This window comes from Vanacampus margaritifer, chromosome 6, assembly GCF_051991255.1.
Source record: "Vanacampus margaritifer isolate UIUO_Vmar chromosome 6, RoL_Vmar_1.0, whole genome shotgun sequence".
NCBI lineage: Eukaryota > Metazoa > Chordata > Actinopteri > Syngnathiformes > Syngnathidae > Vanacampus > Vanacampus margaritifer.
Window position 1 is genome coordinate 23,445,754 of NC_135437.1, and position 24,323 is coordinate 23,470,076.

The window sequence follows — 24,323 nt, forward strand, 5'->3', positions numbered from 1 at the left end:
TCTTATTTTGAATAATCTAGCTTTTGAAGGAATATTTTGATTACTATATTAAGTGTAATCTTTGCGTGTCCAAATAATTGTATTCAGGATCTGATGAAGAAGTTTTCTTGCAAGAATTTATTTAGAAGCTTCTAAAGACACCGTTAGGACATCCACATTTGAATGCGACGTAGACCCCCCCAAGAGTGTGACAATTTACAGAACATCCACTCATTTATAACCAAAGGATAAAAGGATCCTCCTCCCGGCTCTTGATTGAACAAAGGACTGACATGTCATCTCCTAGATTGAACAAAGGTGTAAGGTTGATGGTAAACAGACATCTTTATACAGTTCCCCTTCTTGATTGGGGGAACAGAAGTAATCAAAATCTGACCCCAGACCTTAAGTCCCTAAGTGACAAGAGACTCTGACAACATCATGCACATTCCCCCTCCAACAGCATTGAGGGTACGAAGATCAAATAAAGTTCACAAAATCACCATCCCACTGTATTCTTTTAAACACTCATGATTATATCACATTGATATGCCTATAAGTAAATTCAAAAACAGTAAAACATCAAATTGAAAATGTTAAATGTCTTCACTGTTTTACATTTACTTGAAATCGATGCAGTGTACTGTATACAATAAAATACCGTGATCATTTTAATATTTGACAAACCTGTTTTGTTTGCCTGAGGCGTCATCTTCTTTGTTGACCTTAGGCAAGACCTGTTTTGTTTACCATTTGTTCATTTGGCGCTTACAGAACAAGACACGTATACAGCTTGAGTTTTTTCTATGAAACGTGAAGCGCACTGAATTTGAACGAAAACATGACATGTATTTTGTGCCCTTTTATGCAACCCTTAACAACAGCTGCCTGGAAATCGCAGCGACCACTGTACTCCCACTGGGACATGGGCCACAGTGCTGCATAAACAGGAACCAGGGGCTTACATGGCTTAGAATGGGAGCTCTGAGGCAGAAATAAACATAAGTCACATTCAAATGCCTCTGCGAAGATCTGCTCAAACCACAAGTTCGAGTATGTTATGGTGCCCATTCCGCTTGCGGCAAATACCATTTGAGAGCAAACCAATTACCAACGCTGCACCTTTTTTAAATTTAGTGGCAACTAGGATTAGTTTAGTGATGTAGGATGGTACTGCCCAGGCAAGTGCACATCCCAGGCCAGGATGAGTAACCCCCTCTCACTGTCTTAGTATCCAGTGGCACGGCTACCACAGCTCCTGGTCTCTTAGTCAGCATAGTTTGTATATTGTGTCTCTAGACAGTTACACAAATGTATTTACTGCCTATGAGGCAATTATAAAGCCAGTGCAAATGTGACACGATCGGGAAAACGTCCAAGCAGTCCGGTACACCTTCTGTATGTTGCTTCCTCTGCTAGTTTGTAGCAACTAGCAAGTTGCTTCCTCTGCTAGTTTGTAGCAACTAGCAAGTTGCTTCCTCTGCTAGTTTGTAGCAACTAGCAAGATGACAAAACTTAAATCTTGTCTGTTGGTGACAAAATACAAAGTAATTTGTATGATGTTTTTCCAACAGCCTTTAGAAACAGAACCCACTTTCTTTTATTTGTGTGTGACTGATTAACTCATGACTGTGGTACATTTATTTTATTTTATGCACCTGTCAGGATCCAAATGGTGCCTCCCTCAGTGTTGTCTACTAAGTGACCAAGTGGTCTGAAAGGTTATAGCCCTTCTTCTATTCAATCCTTTGTCTTCCTGTTCTAGTTTGATATTCAGAAAGAGGCTGAGTTTCCTGTATCTCATCTTGTAAAGCTTTTACCTTAAAGGTCACGCTGTTCATTGTGCGCTGCATCGTATGGCCGAGCAATAACAATGAGCTTACTGACTCATAGGAACAGTGAAAGAAGCAAGACGATTGTAAAAGGACACAAATAGAACCCCCCCCCTCGCAAGGAGCACTATATTATATGTCAAGCCTCAATATATTCTATGTACAATAACTGACCTGTTAGCTGAGTGTTTTAAGATGTTTCCCCCCTCCTTGCCGGTTGTTTTATCACATCCGGGTTAGTGTTTTAAAACCATTGGTGACCTTGAGCCTGCATATGCTTTCAGTCAGTGGAAAATTGTGGCTCCATTTGTGGGTTTGATGTCCTAACTAGGAACCACCCGCTGTCTGTTTTCCCTCCCTTTTTTTTTAGACAGTGTTTGTCTCACACGCAGGTATTCAGAAGTTCTGTCTCACTGGTAGAACACTGCCATGAATTATTTGGCCTTAAAGACTACCATAGCTCTACTGGCTCTCTTTTCATGCAGCAATATTCTCCAGGCGGCAGGTGAGTATCAAAGAAATAAAGGTTCATGATAGTAGATGTTTTTAAAGTCTTCATCCTCTCAGCAGTTTCAAAATGTGGCATTCCTCTGGCGAGGAGTCCAATGGCTCCTTTTTTGAAGGTGGTTGGAGGGACTGAGGCAATACATGGATCACAACCATGGCTGGTTAGTAGTGTACCATTCTTGGACGTATCAGTTACAGGGATGTGATTTTTCCGCTAATTCGCGGAATTTCGCTTTTTTTATCCCCCCCCCCCCCGCCCAAAAAAAAAAAAATTCAGATTTTTTTTTTTTTTTAAAGAGTAGTTCATTGTGTATGCACATGACTCCGACAGATAACATCTTCTGCTATAACAAAGACATTTGTGGTATGCTCTAATATGAGTTACTTTTCATTTGGTCATGATACAATTATTTGTTCATGAAATTTGAACTCTTCAACATTATTTATGTGTTAACTTAGTAATCACATGAGTTAGATATGATGATATTCTCAGTGATAGTTTTTAAAAGCAAAGGCAGTCCAATGTTTTTGAATGTGACTGATTTTGAGTTGACTAAAACTGCCATTTTATATGGGATAGTTCAATATACATTGAAAATTTATGCTGTTGATTTGTCTATTTCTTTGTCATGTGAGTGCATTGAAAGTACTTAAAAACACGGAAAACCCATGAGCTCCGGGGGGCTGTGCCCCCCTTGTCCCCCCACCTAGCTGGGTGCCAGCGGCCCCCAGACCCCCGGCTAAATTTTCAGATAATTTCACTTTGGTCAAATCACATCCCTGCAGTTACGATCAAGGCAAGCTAACTATTACTTGAATAGGATGAAATTTGATTCAATGTTTAGGTGTCCCTGCGTAAGAATGGATTCCATTTCTGTGGAGGGGTTATCCTGAGCAGCCGCTGGATTATGACAGCTGCGCATTGCTTTCTATCCTTCTCAAAGTATGTTCTACAGCTCCTGTATAGTCCTTCTATATACAATGACTGCATTTCAAATTGGAGTCTGCTTTACTTTAGAGGGTTTCTCAGCGGCGTTACAGTGGTGGTGGGAGAGTATGACCGGAGAGTAGAGGATGCAGAGGAACAGGTCATTTCCATTAAATCGGTCTCATTACATGAGAAATACCACCATGATGTACCCATGAGCTTTGATGTGGCACTGGTACAGCTGGATCAAACTATTCAACTCGGTGGGGTTCCATCATAGTCATTGTCTGTTTGACCTACTAAAATTGATTGATTGATTTACTTTTCTAATAGGATCATTTGTCCAGCCATTATGCTTGCCACTACCTGATGAGTCCAATTCACCAGAGGCAACTTGCATCGTTGGTGGATGGGGCCGGCTAAAGGAACGCAAGTCATTTTCATCCTACAGCTCAGTTCCATATTATGTGAGCAAATTTCCATTTGAGGTATTTTTTTTCCCTGCCACCAGGTGGTCGTCTTCCTGCCATTCTGAGAGAGGTTCAGTTGGAGTTGGTGGATCCAGCCAAATGTAAATATGTTCTCCAGACTGTCACAAGGGCACACAACGGAGCCAATACAGTCGTTTGTGCAGGACAAGAGAGAGGAGGGAGAGATACCTGTCAGGTAAATGTGACATTTGCATTTGTTTGTATTTGGCAACAATTTTCATTTTATTAGATCGCTGAACAGCCCATAAGTCCAATGTGCATTACTCCAATGAATGTAAAAGAGAGACCGGCATTGTTAATCACTGCCTTCATTCGGAGTCCAACTTTGTTATAACTCTGACACTTTTAACATCTGCACAGTTTAATCAAACGTATTGATCAAGCTGTTCATCGCCTGTACCTGTTCATGGATGAGCTGGACCTTAGCAGCTTACTTTGGCTGAGCATCAGATCACAGGGCACATGTAAACATGCAGCCCTTCACACTTGCATGTCTACCTTCGGGCAAGTTAACGTCTTTAATTTACCTAGCATGCATGTTTTGAGAATGTGGGGAGGTGGGATTCATCTTGAAACCGCCAAACATTGCAACCAGAAATCCCCTTGAAGGCTAGTAGACCATTCTCCGGAGAATGCAACCCCTTAACTGGGACACATCTATAGTTTGCTATTGTGTCCACCCCAAATTTCTCTCTAGACCTGATCTGGGGGTGCTGAATGAAAATCCTTTCCTTTTCCCAGGGGGACTCAGGGAGTCCATTGGTATGTCAAACAAGATCTGGCAGCGATCGCTGGGAGGCAGTTGGCATAACTTCTTGGGGTAAAGGATGCGGCCGCAGTTGGGGAACCAACAGCAGCCGGCCGCCTTCCAAAAGAGGATCTCCAGGACATTTTTACCGATGTGAGGCTGTTGCTGCCCTGGATAAAGTACACACTGAGAAATGGTGAGTCAAAATAAGTCTCTGTTTGCCTTAGATATGTCTAGCGCAGGGAGGGGTCTGCAACCTGTGGCTTTGGAGCCACATTTTGCTCTTTAGTCCCTCTCCTGTGGCTCCCTGTGGATCTCTTAAAAAAATTTTTTTTGTAGAAATTATTATTAATTTTTTACATATATATTTTTTAGATAACATATTATTTTAATATATTAAGGATTTAGATTTTAAAAATGACTAATTTAATATAAAAAAAAGTGTCTGAGTCCAAATTGGTAAATTGTCAGAAAGAGACAAAATGTAGATGAAAATGTTTTTAAAAATACCTAAAAATGACTAAGAAGTCATCATAAAATGTCCAAAAAGAGCTGAAAATTATCATACAATGTAAAAAAAAAAATCGTTTTTTTTTTTTTTAAATGACAGAAAAGAAAAAATATAAAAAGTAACTATAAAATGTCCAAAAGACGAAATCCCAAAAATTGCCAAAAATGTAAAAAAAAAATTTTTTGTAGAAATTATTATTAATTTTTTACATATATATTTTTTAGATAACATATTATTTTAATATAATAAGGATTTAGATTTTAAAAATGACTAATTAAATATAAAAAAAGTGTCTGAGTCCAAATTGGTAAATTGTCAGAAAGAGACAAAATGTAGATGAAAATGTTTTTAAAAATACCTAAAAATGACTAAAAAGTCATCATAAAATGTCCAAAAAGAGCTGAAAATTATCATACAATGTAAAAAAAATATATCTGAGTTTTTTTTTTTAAATGACAGAAAAGAAAAAGTATAAAAAGTAACTATAAAATGTCCAAAAGACAAAATCCCAAAAATTGCCAAAAATGTAAAAAAAAATTTTTGTAGAAATTATTATTAATTTTTTACATATATATTTTTTAGATAACATATTATTTTAATATATTAAGGATTTAGATTTTAAAAATGACTAATTAAATATAAAAAAAGTGTCTGAGTCCAAATTGGTAAATTGTCAGAAAGAGACAAAATGTAGATGAAAATGTTTTTAAAAAATACCTAAAAATGACTAAAAAGTCATCATAAAATGTCCAAAAAGAGCTGAAAATTATCATACAATGTAAAAAAAAAAAATCAGTTTTTTTTTAAATGACAGAAAAGAAAAAGTATAAAAAGTAACTATAAAATGTCCAAAAGACGAAATCCCAAAAATTGCCAAAAATGTAAAAAAAAAAAAATTTGTAGAAATTATTATTAATTTTTTACATATATATTTTTTAGATAACATATTATTTTAATATATTAAGGATTTAGATTTTAAAAATGACTAATTAAATATAAAAAAAGTGTCTGAGTCCAAATTGGTAAATTGTCAGAAAGAGACAAAATGTAGATGAAAATGTTTTTAAAAATACCTAAAAATGACTAAAAAGTCATCATAAAATGTCCAAAAAGAGCTGAAAATTATCATACAATGTAAAAAAAAAAAATCGTAGTTTTTCTTTTAAATGACAGAAAAGAAAAAGTATAAAAAGTAACTATAAAATGTCCAAAAGACGAAATCCCAAAAATTGCCAAAAATGTAAAAAAAAAATTTTGTAGAAATTATTATTAATTTTTTACATATATATATTTTAGATAACATATTATTTTAATATATTAAGGATTTAGATTTTAAAAATGACTAATTAAATATAAAAAAAGTGTCTGAGTCCAAATTGGTAAATTGTCAGAAAGAGACAAAATGTAGATGAAAATGTTTTTAAAAAATACCTAAAAATGACTAAAAAGTCATCATAAAATGTCCAAAAAGAGCTGAAAATTATCATACAATGTAAAAAAAAAAAATCAGAGTTTTTTTTTAAATGACAGAAAAGAAAAAGTATAAAAAGTAACTATAAAATGTCCAAAAGACGAAATCCCAAAAATTGCCAAAAATGTAAAAAAAAAAAATTTGTAGAAATTATTATTAATTTTTTACATATATATTTTTTAGATAACATATTATTTTAATATATTAAGGATTTAGATTTTAAAAATGACTAATTAAATATAAAAAAAGTGTCTGAGTCCAAATTGGTAAATTGTCAGAAAGAGACAAAATGTAGATGAAAATGTTTTTAAAAATACCTAAAAATGACTAAAAAGTCATCCTAAAATGTCCAAAAAGAGCTGAAAATTATCATACATTGTAAAAAAAAAAAAAATCGGAGTTTTTTTTTAAATGACAGAAAAGAAAAAGTATAAAAAGTAACTATAAAATGTCCAAAAGACGAAATCCCAAAAATTGGCAAAAATGTAAAAAAAAATTTTTTTTAAATGTATAAAAAAACAACAACCATAAAATGTTCAAAAGAGAAAGAAGAGAGGCACAGAATTACCAGAATAAATCCATATTCATGTTCAAAGGTTTATGCAGGTCCAGATGTTGTTATTTATTTGGCCTAAAATGGCTCTTTTGACAGTAAAGGTTGCTCAGCTGAGATGCATGTTTTAGACAGATGAAGGGGGAAAAAAAAGGTATAAAATGGGGTATTCTTTCATGAAGGGATTTGTAGTTGTGAAGTGAAAGCAAAGTGCAGGGATGTCGGCAAGGCATGGCAGGAGTGCGGTGTGCAAGTACAAGTTAGGGAACCCCATAAAAACAAACAAATTATGCATGAAGATGAACACATTCTAATTTTGTATTTATTTTAGTATTTATTTGTTAAAGGTGAGGTCTTTAGTTTTCACTCAGAAATAAAAACTTCTTATACACTGGATGTATACATGTATACACATGAAATCTTTCTCAATCAACACCTCTGGGCTTCTGTGAATGTGTGATGGTGATTTTTGTCATCATCCACCATCACCCCAGCCCGTATTTTGCCATTTTGTTGTGTTTTTCTGTGAGAGGGACGTTTGTGGGCGGAAAGTCCATGTTTACTCCTCCAGCCAATCACAGAGCGGGGGGCGTGTCGCTGAAGGCAGGCACATTGTTGATGAAAAGAGTGGGGGTTGAGCAATGGGAGGAGTCAATTTTCAGTTTTCTTCCCTATGGCATAACCCCGACTTTCAACTTAACAACCAACCGTTTCATTTAGCTGTGTGGGAGCAGAAAGGAATTACACATCTCCACCATCTCTTCTCAGATAATATGTTTATATCATATACATCCTTGCTCCAAAAATACAATATAAAAAACGGTAATTTTTTACATTATCTACAAGTTAAAAATATGATAAAGAAAAAAATTCCAACACTTCGGGGTACGCTCCAACCGCCTGTTTTAGCTAAAGATATTAACAAGCTTTCTCCGACAACAACAAAAAAACTTTCAAAAATATATAAGTTACTTTCATATACTGATAAAATGTCTTTACCCATCTCGAAATGGGAGACAGACTTGTCTATAGCACCGGAACCTGACTTTTGGATTCAAGTTTGTGAAAATGCATTTAAAATGACAAAACACACAAATTTACAACTTATCCAATATAAAATTATTCACAGAACATACATTACTCAATATATGATGAAGAAAATGGGACTCTCAGACTCCGACATTTGTCTCCAATGCTTACAAAACACTACAGACACTTATGTTCATGCTTTATGGTTATGTACTCCGGTTATGTATTTCTGGACTAAAGTCTTAGAAAAACTTTCCGCTATTTTGGACTGTAGGATACCTTTATCCCCAAACTTGTGTTTGCTAGGTGACCTAACAACAACTGACTTACCACATAAACAATTTCAATCTACACTTGTAGCCCTTACTATCGCTAAAAAAACAATTCTTGTTAACTGGAAAAATAAACAAACTCTGAATATCGACCAATGGTCTAACCTCCTCATAAATCACATTTTAATGGAAAAAATATCTGCCTCAAATAAAAAACCAAATATCAAAAGTTATAGAAACATGGTCTACGTATATAGAATTTTTTAACCTAATTCTGGTTACTTAATTCTGTCTGTTAGCGAGAGCCACTACATCGTGATAACTTACATTGATGTTTCTGCATTTGGCAATTTATTATTATATTATATTATTAGTATGGGATTTTTTTTAATGGGCTTTAGGTGAACTGATGAATACACACACGCTCGCACGCACGCACGCATACACACACACACACGCACATACACATACTCGCCCACATACAAAAAAAATATATATATATATATGTGTGTATATGTATATATATATGTATATATATTATAAATAAATAAAAATAAAAAATAAAAACATTTATTAATTTTTTATTTATTTATTTGTTTTTTAAAAAAAAGGAGAGCAATGATGATGTCAAATCGAATGAACAATACTGAGCTCTAAAAAAAAAAAGAAAAAAAAAGGGAGGAGTCAGTTTTGAATTGGTTGTTTACAAACACAAACGGACAAAACTAAAGACCCCACCTTTAACATACGTTGACAGTTTATTTCTATCAAGCGGTCTATAGAACTTATCCTGTCTGGGAAGCTGGAGTTTTATCTGTGCCAGCTAACATTAGGACCAGTTGCTCATGTGACATACCGTACCCATTCAAATGAAACTCGGTGTCAACCCTGCTTTTTCTTCTGTTGTGGCTTCTGTTGTGGAATTTTCAGCAGTTCGGCGAGATGAGTGAAACCATCTGGAAAACATATTTGAAGCTTCAAATATACACTAGTCTCACAGAGCAGTTTACATGGTGGTGGTCTGTGAGAGAGTGTGCAGAAAGAATCACAGGAAGATTCTTTATGCTGCCTAGTTAAAAATTTGGGAGGAAGAAAGGAGGCGGGAAGGAGCAAGCTGATCAGTTCAAGGTTACTTTGGTATTGCTTTCTGTCCGAGGAATGAAAAGCCCTTTGTTAACGAAAATACAGGTGCCCACAATACAGTAGGCTATAAACTTATGTTAATATATACTGAATAATTATTTTCCATAACACTTCTTACACTTTTCAGTGTGAGATGTGATTCTCCCCAACCAAGTTTACTCGTCTGACCACAAGCAACTTTCAAGTATGTAATGACTGTTGTATCCATTTTGATCTCAGGTGAATCTAAAGGCTCCGATGACAGCCAGGAGCACACATAGACCAACTGGCCCTGTTGCAAGTTTATTTCTGTGCTAAAAGTTCTGCCTTGCCATTCATTTGAAAGAGTAAAGTCCTTTAAAAAAAAAAAAAAAAAGCATAGACGGGCATTGTCACCTGAGGTATTAACATTGCCTTTGTTTTGTCCCTGTCCTTGGAATGTTGCATGTCGTCCGATGCAATGACGATGTTGGCACACATCACTGACAGAATGATGAACATTCACACTGGCCAGCGTCATCGCAGCATTGTTGTGTGTAAACGGAAGTGGCAAGAGGGTGGTAATACCAATGCCATAATGTTACACAATCTACATGGAAACGAGGATTGATTATAGCACACATTAGCCCCGTTTAGATGGGTTATGTAACTTCCCATGTGACATAAAGGATAGTAGATTACTACTGCTGCAATTATCCAATTTAACACTTACCTATTTTATTACTTCAATGGGGTGATTTAAATTTGGCCAAGCAGTGTTTTCATGTAAATTCATTATCCATGTTTCATTGCTTTAGCTGATGAGCAGTGGCAGGGAAAGAAGTCATTAGATAAGCTTTTCCTTTCATCAGCAATGCATATCCATCTGCCTTTCACAATGTATTACTGAATATTTTCTCAAGGTGCTTCAGGACTGTGCAGTGTGAGAGATGGCATTATAACTGAAAATAAAGGGGTAATCAGAAACCCTCTCCCCTACGTTGATCACTATGACAACAATGAGTAAGTCAAAGCAGCTGACAAATAAATATACTACAGTAACACCAAAAAAGGAAACCTGCATTTATTCAGATCCAATAAGTACTATACTACAATTATTTATTGTATACAGACGCTCCCCAACTTACGAACGAGTTACGTTCCGGACGATCGTTCGTAAGGTGAATTTGTTCGTAAGTTGCTTCAGTGCTATATTTTGTATTATAATTTATGTTTAAAGCCTATATAAGTATATTGAAGGTTTATATAAGTATGTTTAAGGCTTGTACAAGTAACCTGCATTGGTTTGTACTGAAAAAAACTTTTAATAAAATGGAGAGAATACGTACAGTACTGTACTGTACTACGTATGTTAGAGAGAGAGAGCGAGAGACACACACACAGTATGTACATGTACGTAATAAGATAAATAAAATGAAGTTTAACTTACTTTTGGAAGATGTACTCGATGCTTAAGGAGATGATGGAGGAGGATTTTATATCATGAGAGATTCTTCGTCGTCGCTGGAATCGGCTTCAAAAGTTATTTCCTGCTTCATGGGGACCGGCGTTTTCTTCCTCCTCCTCCTCGCCACGTTGCTCAGCCTCCAATGAGCTCTCACAGCGCCAAGCGTCGGTATTAGCGGCGGAAAGAAGCACTACGCGCAATACAAAATCTAACTTACAGCATTTCTTTCCGAACATTTTTCGACATACTGTACGCGTAGAAATGTTCGTATGTACCGTTGTTCGCAACTCGAATGTTCGTAAGTAGGGGAGCGTCTGTATATGTATGATTAAAAAATAGTTGTTGTTTTTTTTACCTACCTTTTACCTCTGTTTTATTTACCATTACATCTGAATTAGACCATGTATTTGTTTCTCTTTCATTGTGTGTCTGAACAGGCTATGTGTGTGGACTATCCATGCTCCTCCAGGTCGTAGCATCCTACTGCAGTTTAATCATTTTAACTTGGAGAATGACTCATTTTGTCACTACGATCGACTTACTGTTTTAATCGGAAGCGACAGGCCTGTTGGTGAGACACACACATTTACACACACACACACACACACAAAAAAGTTTTGTTTTTTTTAGCTGGTGACTTGTGCAATCAGAAGCTAGCTGTTGTCAAACATCTACAAAATCTTACCTTATGCAACATGCATCTGCAACAAAACTGACTGTATGTACTGTATAGTGGTGACTACATTTGATACTTGATTATCTAAATGGACTTTGGCATGACCTTCAAAAAATAAAAGTACATAGCGGCAGTTATAACTTTTTTAATGACATCCTTTGTTAAACTTAGATTGAAGTGGGAAAAAAAATCAACACATTGAAAATGGAGGGGGAAAAAATGGTTATTTATGTCCAGTCATTCCAACCTTGCTACTGTTGGTGACGTTCACATCCTTTTATTTTTATTTGTACAGGAATATTCTGTGGAAATGTCCTTCCAGACAGAGTGCTTCTGCAAAAAACACAGAGTGTTACACTTGTTTTCTCATCTGACGTGAATGGCGCAGGAAGCGGCTTCACGGTTTTGCATCAAGTTGTCCACAGAGACCCTAATCCTGGTAGGGAACACCTTAAAAATATATTTTTAGAAAAATAAAAAAAAATGTGAATTTGTGAGTGCCGTATTGCGAATATCCATTGACTGTAGTTTTAAGTTACAATATCACCATTCACCACTAGAAGGCAGACATGTCTTAGCTGCACCAGAGCCATATATAGAAAGAGTTTGCCGACTGTTTCAGGAGGGTAACAAGATGGCGTCCATATGTCATGTGACCAGCAGTTGACCAATCAGAGCGTGACCAATCACAACGTGATTGACATGACATACGGACGCCATCTTGTTACCCTGCTGAAACAGTCGGCAAACTCTCTCTATAAACGGCCCTGAGCTGCGCTTACGCTGGGTCTTATACTGCAATATACTAAAAATGCGTAGGCATACTTTTTTTTTTTTGGCGGATTTGGAATGATATACATTAAAATTTTGAATGAGTTAATTTGGGTGAAAACAAAGGCCCAAAATAAATTATTGCGCTTAATGTTAATTTGCTGTTACGCAGTTTTGTGCCATCCTTGAATGTTTTTTATTTATTTTTTTATTTTTTATTTTTATTTTTTTTCTTCAGAGCTCAGTATTGTTCATTCGATTTGACATCATCATTGCTCTCCTTTTTTTTTAAAAAAAACAAATAAATTAAAAAAAATTAATAAATGTTTTTTTTGTTTTTTTTTAATATATATACATATATATACATATATATATATATATATATATATTTTTTTTTTTTTGTGTATGTGTATGTGCGTGTGTGTGCGTGCGTGCGTGCGTGCGAGCGTGTGTGTATTCATCAGTTCACCTAAAGCCCATTAAAAAAAATCCCATACTAATAATATAATATAATAATAAATTGCCAAATGCAGAAACATCAATGTAAGTTATCACGATGTGGTGGCTCTCGCTAACAGACAGAATTAAGTAACCAGAATTAGGTTAAAAAATTCTATTTACGTAGACCATGTTTCTATAAATTTTGATATTTGATATTTTTATTTATTTTTAATGCATGAGAGCCATTAGCACTGGGGAAACAATTACAGTTGGTGTTTATTTTGTTATTTGCTTCAAGCCGGGCAGGATATACATGCATTGAAAAATGTATAATCAAAAATTAAATATATTAAGAGCATGTATTGTGTCTGTATTTAAAACAGCATTTTTGTCATCCATCTGATTAGGAAATGCTTGGTCCTATGCGGGCGGCGAGTAGTACTGATGAAAATTTGTTGCCCCCTGCATCATTTAATTGCCCATCCCTAATGTAGACAGTATTTATTACTGGAGGAGATCTGAACTAATTCATGAGCGTCTAATACAGTATTTTTGTTTCTGTTACCTGACATTCAGGTGAGTTTCAATGGGAGAACCAAACAGAACATTGTTATCTTGGTTAAATCTTTGCGGAACATATTATATTGCTGTTGTATTAAATATCATTATATTGTACAAGTGATCATAAAGTCTGTGTAGTGACGCCTGCTGTAGACATTATCATGCACTTCTTGGCAATGTAGAGAATGAGCGAGTGATACATTTTCATCAAATCCAGATTTTATTTTATTTTATTTCCCTGTGTGTGTGTGTGTGTGTGTGTGTGTGTGTGTGTGTGCAACCTATCAGCATGCGGTACAATTGTTGTAGTAAAGGAGCAGGATTCTATAAGTAGTCCAAATTACCCACTCTACTACAAGTCCAACTGTTCTCTTCGCTGGGTGGTTTATGCTCCTCAAGGTCATATTGTAAAGGTACACAAATTCCACCCCAAAAATGTTTTCTTTCATACTGTAAGCTTAAAGGAATTTTTGCTGGTTCATTTTTCAGTTGGATTTTGCTGACTTTGATCTGGAGGAGTCAGACGGATGCTTGTACGATTCCCTCAGTGTCCTGGGTGATGTGCAGGCTACAGAGAAGATTGGTGTGACGTTTAATCAGATACTCTATCATAGCATCAATGAATTGAAAAGAGTTTTAAATATTTATTCAACAGTTGTTCTTCTTTTACTAAATCTGTCAAGCGGTGCTATGTGGTCGCAGTATTCCCCCACCCGTCCTGTCCTACCAAAGTGTCCTGGTGCTTGAGTTCTCCTCGGACAGTAGCATCTCGCATCGAGGGTTCAGGGCAACAATAGCATTTATTAGCTTTACGGGTATGTGCATGAAGTCAGATTTGCTAAAGGACTTCACAATGAATGGCACTTTTCATTAACAGCAAATGATCACTTTCCCCTGAAGATTTTTTTGACGACAAAAGAGGAGAAGCGGGTCGAAGAGGCCGGAAAACATCAGGTTGGTGATTTTACATGTGTGTTTAAGTTTGAGTCAAAGTGACATGTCGAAGTGGTTGATGACTGAAGGGCAATGTGGTGGACTGGACTTGGTTCAACTTGTGTCTTTCTCAAGCTTTGTCAACATTTTAAATATCCCGATTGTGAGACTCCTCATAATAGAAATCAATGTACCAGAGTTACAAAAGGGAACATGTGTGTCATAGAAGGACAAAGCGGTCCACCTCCGTTTTTGTCACAGCAAAAATAGGACAAAAGTATGTAGCTTGTTCATCTCCTTGGACAAATCAGATAGAAGAAGGAAATTAAAGACGCAAAGCAATGGGTATCAGTGTCGATTTAGAATGCCAATCGGACATGTGACACTAGCACCACAAATTAAACCCAGTCATAAACAAAACCATACATCAGGCCCATTTTTACTTCAACGTGTTTGTACAATAATGTGGATATTCAAAATCATCCTGCATTCATACACTGGAACTGACGTAATTAACTAATCTGGCTCAGATTACAAATTGAGGCAAGGTGACAAGAAATGAAACGTGTTTGTGTGTTCAAGTATTTGTGTATCACTTCATGTTGTTTGTGCCCAATGTGTTTGATTATTTCTTGTAAATGATATGATAGATGCGTGTTAACATCCTAGCCTAGCATGTGTCTGTGTCTTTAACAACCAGCAACATTCTCCAGGGTCTCCGACCGTACCTTAGACTTGTAAAATGCCACTCCTTCTTTTCCAAGTATTCATTAAGAAGTGGGTCAGACCTCTTTTTAGTTCTACATGTCAAATCATTCCATATTATGTTGATTGCTTTTTGAGTCTTCACCGTTGTGTAGATGTGAATGAATGAATTTCATACGTGCGTGTCCTTATTCACGAGCATCACAATCATCCAACTGGTATTGTTCACCTGTATAAATCCCATTCAATGACGGCTTCTACAAACGTCACTTGAGTCAGAAAATGTTTGAGAACGAAACTACTTTGACATATCCTGTGTAAGTACACAATCACTCCCGCTGCGTGATGCAACAAGAGATGAAACAATTGTGCCCCCTGGTGGGCTTAGTATTGAAGTACTGCAAACGTTACTGGGGACATTGAATTCCTTTTACAAAAAAATAAATAAAATAGTACAAACGAACTTTCTACACGAGTTACACAAAAGTGGTGCGGGTCACACGTGCACACACACACATTTGTGGAGGTATCCTACTATACTGCTGGGCATATATGTAATATGTATACACGAGAGAGACGTCACAGAAAAGTGGTTGTGTAACTGTTACGTTCCAGTGTAGTTTTGTTTGTCTCGCTCTAAAACACCTTTGATCTGCTCAGAAATTTAGATGTTTTCAGATTGTCAGTCATGAGCAAACTCACGACCTACTAGTTTACATAGGAGTCTTTCTAGTGGGCTACAACAAACTACAGTACATAATGGGGGGGTTGAGATATAAAACAGCACGAGATGCATAATTCCTATCCATATGTTTATATTATTCTCAACTATGAATACATAATGCATTGTTGATTTCAAATGTTATGAATTTATTTACTGAAAAAGAAAAAGTTAATATGTATTGACTAATCTCCATCTTCCCCCCAATACTCTATACAATACATTTAGTTACTGGTCCATAAATCACTGAATGGTTGAGGTGAGAAAACATTAAGGAAACGCTTATTGAATACTAGGATCCTTGCAACCCTGGCCACGTTGGCATAGCCTACTGACCCATTGGACAAGAACCCTTTAAATATAAATGTTTTGCCAGGATTTATGCATGTGAAAAGTCTGATGAGTATTTATTTACCCAGGTTTAGACCTTCAAAAACAGCATCATTCTTTGCAATGGGGCATCGCCACGGCAACAGTTTGCATCAAAATACCATAAAAATCATTCAGTAACTTTTCATCGCATGCTTAGATGAAACACCCAATTTGTTTTGAATACGATCATCTTAATTCTGTGGTAGGAGATCGTTAAAATATGACCTCCCTGAAAGGCCAAAAATGGCACAAAATAAAATAAAAATGAAGGACTTCCTGTTTTTGTTTGTAAATGTTTCATTTGTAATTATGTGAAGCACTTTGAGTTACCTTGTGTATATAATGGGCCATAAAAATAAAGCTGCCTTGCCTTGCCTTGCCTAGAGAACTTGGATGACACCACTGAAGCTGTGGGAATGTCCAGCAGCAGACTTCGGTTCCAGGGAGGGAAGCAGAGGAGCTTTGATGATGAAGATGATAGCACAGAATCGTCAGGAAGAGAGAAGTAATTACTGATATGAAGCATTGCTGGAGAGACATTTGTATCGCACATACAACTGAATGGTTGTCAGAGAGATGATAGAATGTTATTGTTAACATTGTTAACATTTTTAATTCTTTATTTTATATTTTAACCATTTTGAATTTAGTTATAGATGTGTAGATGCACATCTACACAGGTGTAATAATGTCAAACTCTATAACTCGACCTTAACCTATCTGTTATCTTGTTTTGTCTAAATTCCCTGTTTTGTCCTGTTTGTGAAAATTCAAGTTCAATCTAGCATACTGAGATTCTGTTTTGTCGAAATGCAAAGAAAGTGCAATCTGGCATACTGAGAACCTGTTTTGTCTAAATGTGAAAGTCCAAGTTCAAGGACGATCTAGTTTACTGGCAAAATGCAAACTCATTCTGTACCTCACGGGATGACAGAGGCGTTTCCTGATGTTTTGAATAAAAAGGCTGTGTGGGCAAAAGAGGACACACATTCTTGGATGACACTGCTTGGGTGATATGCAATTGTGTGACCAGAGATCTCTGTAATAAATCCACCTTGCAAGGACCCTTTTCACAAGAATCTCATCTTTGATTTATTTGAACACGCAAAAGATTACGAAACTTATTATAATCCTTCATCATGTATAGTAGATAAGGTTATGTCTTGTTATGGTTAACTTGTTCACTGCTCTTAATAGTAATATAGATCGATGCATGCTAAATTAACTAGGAAGCCTCACATCAAACCGTCATTGTAGTCTTGTCCAAATGAAGGTTGTTACTCTGTACAATAATATTATGGATAAAGGTGTATACTTATTTTATCATACATACACACCAATATCATTTTCATGAATGTAATTCCACCTACATAAGTCTGCAGGTACAAGATTAGCAATGTTATTTGTGGATGTTAAAAAGAAATTAAAAAGTCATCACTCACTACAATAAATTCAATATTTAAACTGACAACCAGTCTTTGTAGTTTCTCCGTTTATTCTCCTCCCTCTCTCTGTACAAGTGTGATGTCATACTATGTAGTGTCATGCTGAAATCTGTCTTCCTATTGGTGCTTTTATCAGCTAACGTTCCAGTAACAGAATGGGTAACTCCCCCAGCATGCTTGCTTGTGTGTGCGCGTGCTTGCTGGGAGTGAAAGGCACTGAGTGGACTCTGGTCTTCCAGGCTGCATGAACGGAAGAGCAATCTTCAACACCGAACAAGTTACAACTATGGATCCAAGTATGGTGAGAAAGATCTTTAATTTCCTGTTCTGTAATTAAGGCTTTGACAAGTTTTTTTTTACACTGAAAATAATAATGCATGCACAATTATGAATTCACTGAACTACCAATCTGCTAACACATTGAACTGAATGCAACGTCTATGTGGCAGCTCCTGTCTGTGGTGGTAGCTGTGTGTGCAGTTGCTGTAAGTGTGCTGTACTTCTTAATGAGCGGCTCTGCAAACAAGAAGAAACTGCCCGTCACCCTGCTCGATCCCATGGTGAAATATCCTCTAAAGCTCATTGATAAACAGGTATGCTGAATAAAAACACACTGTCTATCAATCAGTGCAATTTTTTAACCAGTCTCACTTTTATCTTTCTGGTTTTGTCCCTTTGCAGGAAATTAGCCATGACACAAAGAAATTTCGGTTTGGCCTTCCCTCTTCAGATCATATCCTTGGACTGCCAGTAGGTACTAAAACACTCAACTGTCTTTATCATTTATGACTGCTTTAGTGCATTTATATTAGGTGTATGTTTGGTTCTTTTCACCAGGTCAGCACGTGTATCTCTCAGCCAAGGTGAATGGCTGCCTGGTCGTCAGACCCTACACGCCAGTTTCCAGTGATGACCAGCAAGGATACGTTGACCTTGTTGTCAAGGTATTCAAAACTTGACAACATATGCTCCTAAATGTACTAACTACATTTTAGCAAAATGTCATTACTTCATTGTTGTCCCACTTTGGTCAAATACTGTAGGCCAGCGGTCAGCAACCTTTACTGTTATAAGAGGCCAGATAAATAACCCAAAATCTGTCTGGAGCTGCAAAACATTTGAACATTGTTACGAACAAAACCGTGTGCTAGTGTTAGGGCCCAAGAGTTAATTAGAAGTGTACCATAACAGAAAAATATGCAGCATCCAATACTTTGAGATTAATTTTCTTCTACCTTTCGTCTTGCATTTTGGGATTTATTTATTTTATTTTAGACCTTTCTGACATTTTTGACAATTTTATGGACATATGGTAATTTTCTGCCTCTCTTCTTCCTTTTTTTGACATTTTATGGCTATTTTTTCTGCCTTTTTAGCTATCAATTTTCTGACATTTTTGGCAGTTTCGTGGACATTTTATGGTAATTTTTTTAGATTTCTTCTTTTGTTTTTGGACATTTTTTGGTACATTTTTTAACTATTTATTTTATGCCTTCTTTTTTTTATCAATTCTCTGAAATTTTTATGCACATTATATGGTAATTTTCTGCTTTTCCTCTTTCTTTTTGGAGATGTTATGATCACGTTTTGGACATTTATGGGTATTTAAAAAAAGTTTTTAATCTACTTTTTGTCTCTCTTTTCCTGACAACTTAAAAATTGGACTATGACATTGTTTGAATATTTAATTATTCATTTTTATTTAATTATTGATTCATATAAAGAATACTTTAATTTTAAAATAATTATGTAAAATATATAGTATTAATTTCTACAATTTTTTTTGCGGGGGGATACACAGTGAGCCACAGAGCCGCAGGTTGCAGACCTGCTGTAGGTATTGAAGGAATACAGTAGTGGGATAATGGCTCCTCCCATAAGCGCAATCAATTTAATTTCAATATAACAAGCAAATGTGACATCTTTTGGACACTATATAAATGTGTTTTTATTTTTAAAAAAAATAAAATAAAATAAAAGTTTTTGACTGTGGAAAGAATCCTAAGTACGTCATAAAATGCCCAACCCAACAGCCTAAACCCACATTTCATTCCACAATGTCCTTAATGTAACTGATTTTCAAACTCAACATATTTGTGTTTCTAGGTGTACTATAAGAACACTCACCCCTCATTCCCAGACGGAGGGAAAATGTCGCAGTACCTGGACAACATGGCTACTGGAGACGTAATTAACTTCAGGGGACCTAATGGACTGCTAGTGTATGAGGGCAAGGGTATGTGTGTGTTTATAAACTTACTTGCAGTGTACTGCGTGTGCATGATTACAACAGCAGATGTCACTGTTGCACAAGGTGATATGAAATGCAGGCTTTTTTTTTCTCTCTCTCTCTGATCAGGTCAGTTTTCCATTCGACCAGACAAGAAGTCAGAAGCTAGGAAGTTGAAGTTCAAACATATTGGCATGATTGCTGGAGGGACAGGTTCGCTTAAGGTTATATTAATTGTAAGATGAGGTCATGTTTTAGTACAATTAATTAAGTATTTTACCATTACAGGTATCACACCAATGTTGCAGTTAATTCGTACGATCACAGCAGACCCCACTGACAACACGATGTGCCATCTTATTTTTGCCAACCAGGTCAACTCTGTACTGTATTTTTCCTTATACTGTTAGTTACATTTTTTTTTTAAATGTATCTATTTGCTGTACTGCAGGCAGAGAAAGATATTCTACTCAGGGAGGAGCTTTACGAAATGGAGAAAAGCCATCCTGACAAGCTGAAGCTCTGGTTTACACTGGACAAACCTAGTGAAGGTAATCAAGCATTTCTTCAACCTCGAGGTTCATTGTGACTTTCGTAACAATACTATCGTACTGTGACCGAATATGTTAGCTATTCAAAAGTTAGATGATATATTGATATAGGACATCGGCAGCACGAGTATAAACAGAAAGTATTTAAGCTTTAGTCCTTTGGTTGCACTGTTGAATTTTCCAAACGAGGAAGCTAACAAAAACGTGCGGACTGAAGGAAAATCCCAGCAGACCAAGAAGGGAGATATATTGGAGCTCTGACACAGTGTTAAAGTAGTAGTAGAAATATGCACATTTGCATAATCCTTAAAGCGAGAAGAAAATAACGGGCAAAATATTTTACATAAGCTCTGTTATGAAATCCTTGGAAGAGGTTCCCACTCTGCTTTGCTGTGTCTTCATTCGTTCCAGACAGAAAAACAGATCCATGATCATTATTCATGAGAAGCACAGTAGTGCTTTTGCTCTTTGGAGTGCTTTAGTTTTGGTTGACCTGCAGGCCAGATGAAGCCGTTCCTAATTTTGCAACACAGTCTAATCACTTGCAAATGTAATTATTAGCTTTAATTATCGAGAGCTTATTTGTCAGACACAGATATTATCCAAATTGTCCTTTGTTGTGAAGAGAGCAAGAGCATCAATTAATTATCACACGGTTGTATGTTTTTCAAATGGACTCTCACTTATGGTTCCCACAACAGCTGTTTTCTGTTTTAAATGGAATATTGTGACTCTTATTGTCGTGATAAATGTACATGCATTACGCAGAAGCAAACCCTACTGTATTCCTTTACTAAGGGAACAATTTAAGGAGAGTTCCAGTTTATTGCCCTTTCAGTATTTTGTGTCAATTTCTTCTCTCTGTCTCCCCCCTCTCTTTAATTCTGTAGGATGGAAGTACAGTTCCGGGTTTGTGACCTCGACTATGATCAAGGCTCACCTACCTGCTCCGTCCGCAGACGTTCTTGTTGTTCTGTGTGGTCCTTCTCCAATGATCCAGAATGCGTGTCTGCCAAATCTGGACGAGCTAGGATACAAAACAGAACACATCTTCGCATACTAATGTTGAGACCAGCAAGATAGTTCCTGTAAGAATGCTGGTTGTTGTTGACACTTTGAAAGTCACAATAAAGTTTTTACTCTTTTTTTCTCCGTCTTTTAAAATGTGAATGTGTAGTTTTGAATTCAGTTATAATGTGAGGTAAAATGTGATTTCAAACAATGCAGTCTGGGTGCTTAGAGACACATTAGACTACGGCAGCTTTGCCTGTACACTTTTGTATCTACAGTGCGAGTCCGTACAGAGAACGATGAGACGTCACGTGAAGCACTGTTTTGACTAACACAGGGGTCAAACCTTTTTGAAACTACTCCCTGGGAACTGATTATTGCAAAAGGTTATCCATGTGTTACATACTTCTGAAATAACAAATTTGCTCAAATTACTGCTAGTAATTGTAGGCCTCGACCGATCTAATCGGCCGATATTATTACATACAACATAAGAATGATATTGAAGTTCAAACCTGAAGAGGAATGAAATTAATTTGTCCTCTTTGCGTGTTCCAAAAATGAAGATAGATTTAATGCAAGAAAAATACACCTTTGCAAAAATGATTTAATCTAAGAAAAAGGTCAGAGATCTCTGGACAAATAACTGCCTCTAATTCATCACTTAAACAGGTGGGATTCAGAGCGTCAAATGTACTCTTCTACGTGGTCAATAGCTTCTTATAGTTAAAAAGACCTCCTCTCTTTCATTTATAGACTAAACATATTCTTCGTACTTTTCCGTGAGCAGATGGCATAAACAAGGTCAGGTGTGGGTGTGTTTTTGGGACTGAATGTGTTATATAGTTGAAGGATTTTCCCCATAGCAAAATCTCACAAACAAGTTGCAAATAAAGAGTGTGTGTGTGTGTGTGTTATTTCGAAACAGATTCTGTTCTCAAGGACCAAATGTGTTTTCGCACAAAACGCTGAGAAGGAACTTTTTTTAGACTAAATAGTATGTCCCAGTTTAAGGTCAGATTATACCGAGATCAACACCATCTGCTCTGCACAGGACACAAAACATTTCGACAAGGTTAATATAAAGAATTAAAATGTTAATAGTGTGTAACAATGGTTGATATATGAAATGGAGTATTAAAAATGTTATAATATCTATCAAGAAGAAGGAGCACGTCCGCATCCACGTCCCCCCACCTTTGGACAGAGGAGATGGATCCTTCATGGTGAGGTACCGCTTGTACAATACAGCATCAACGGGCCTTAGTGTTGAGATCTTCCACCATGAAGCTGCTGTTGCCAAATCTCCCTACATCATCCCAGGTCAGTTTGTCATCCTGAACACTATCCCTCATGTGGGTCAAGCTTGTATTTCATGAACACATTTTCCTGTAGGAAACAATTGAAATACAATGGAACCTTGATTTAACGAACCTGGAACCAACAAACCTTTAATCCATGGTCAAAAGACAGTGTCCAGTGAAGGGTGTATGTTTAATAAATCCATACTTTTGCGTGTCCAATAAATCAAATGATGAGATAAGACATGAACAGAATCCCTGCGCAGGATGATTTATTCCGGAGATCTCCAGTCACATCATTGAATCAAACTCAAACAGTTTCAGATCAATAATGCCCCTCCTCCTTCGAAGAGCCAGCTTTTTATTACAATCAAGTCCAAAAGAAAAATACCTCTTCTTCCTCCTCTCATGAATAAGTAAATATGTTATATAAGAGACGAAAACAGATTACAAAAACAGAATTCTCAGTTGCACCTGTGTTCAAGACAAAATATACTTTCAGGGCACTTCTCGTACTTCTTCCCATAACAAAATCTCACAAACAAGTTGAACTGGACAGTGAAGGGGGTATGTTAAAAATCCATGCTACTTTTGCGTGTCCAATAAATCAAATTGTGAGATAAGAAATGAACAGAGATCTCCGTCACATCATTGAATAAAACTCAAACAGTTTCAGATCAATAATGCCACTCCTCTTTCGAAGAGCCCACTCTTTATTACAATCAAATTGAAAGAACAATGCCACCAACTCCTCCCCTCATGAATAAGTAAATATGTTATATAATGGAAAAATACAGATTGAAAAACAGAATTCTCAGTACACAGATACAGCTGTATTCGTCTCTAGTCAAAATATACTCTCAAGGCACTTGTCGTACTTTTCTCCCATAACAAAATCTCACAAACAAGTTGAACTCGACAGCTCCTAATGTAATATAGTTATATAAGTGTGCGCTCTCTCTCACGAACAGAAATGTGTTTTCGCACAGAGAAGTAACTTCTAGACCAAACGATATGTACCAGCTTAAGGTCAAATTATACTGAGTTCAACACTATTTTACCTACTTCACATCTATAAAACATTTCAACATGGTTAATATAAAGAATTAAAATGTTAATAATGTATAACAATAGTTAATATATGAAATAAAGTATTAAAATGTTAATAATGTCTAACAACAGCTCCTAATGTAGTAGAGTTGTGGGAGTGCGCGCTCTCTCTCACGAAAGAATGTGTTTTCGCACAGAACACTGAGAAGGAACTTCTAGACCAAACAATGTGTACCAGCTTAGTTTAAGGTCAAATTATACTGAGTTCAAACACTATTTTACCTACTTCATATCAATAAAACATTTCAACATGGTTAATATATGAAATAAAGAATTAAAAATGTTAATAATGTATAACACCAGTCAACTCAAAATGCCCGCTATCTGTCAGTTACTACCAAAATTGGCCACAATTTACCATCAGCAGACAAAGATTGGTCATGTGTTTCCGGGCTGTGCTGCTCTCTTGTCATAAATAAACAACTTTATAGTAGACTAGAGCATACTATAACCCGTGCCAATGGGCCGCCATGTTGCCAGGGGCAACTTTCCCATCAAGCAATATTTTAACAAAAAAGAGAAAGTTATTTCAATAATAATGGATGACATACTTTTTTATTTTTTATTATATTTACAGAGTTAGTCATACTTGTGTAAATGTAACA

At 36.3% G+C, this 24,323-nt stretch overlaps 2 protein-coding genes across 2 annotated transcripts; both read left to right on the plus strand.

Annotated features, from left to right (window-relative positions):
- The first annotated feature begins 2,080 nt into the window (after window positions 1-2,080).
- LOC144053744 (ovochymase-2) lies at window positions 2,081-17,139 on the plus strand. The gene is given in 16 exon segments (XM_077568526.1): window positions 2,081-2,316; window positions 2,379-2,479; window positions 3,164-3,261; window positions 3,337-3,509; window positions 3,580-3,675; window positions 3,758-3,912; window positions 4,479-4,625; window positions 4,627-4,681; window positions 10,346-10,445; window positions 11,328-11,461; window positions 11,862-12,005; window positions 13,628-13,752; window positions 13,829-13,922; window positions 14,023-14,154; window positions 14,240-14,293; window positions 16,455-17,139. Coding segments are annotated over 16 exon segments (1,809 nt in total). The 5' UTR covers window positions 2,081-2,240; the 3' UTR covers window positions 16,580-17,139.
- On the plus strand, window positions 16,467-21,466 carry cyb5r2 (cytochrome b5 reductase 2). Its single transcript, XM_077568538.1, has 10 exons — window positions 16,467-16,575; window positions 17,652-17,816; window positions 17,965-18,108; window positions 18,197-18,269; window positions 18,353-18,459; window positions 19,622-19,751; window positions 19,875-19,958; window positions 20,034-20,119; window positions 20,197-20,296; window positions 21,187-21,466. The coding sequence occupies exons 2-10, from the start codon at window positions 17,760-17,762 to the stop codon at window positions 21,357-21,359; spliced, it is 954 nt and encodes a 317-aa protein (XP_077424664.1). The 5' UTR covers window positions 16,467-16,575; window positions 17,652-17,759; the 3' UTR covers window positions 21,360-21,466.
- The last annotated feature ends 2,857 nt before the right edge of the window (window positions 21,467-24,323 follow it).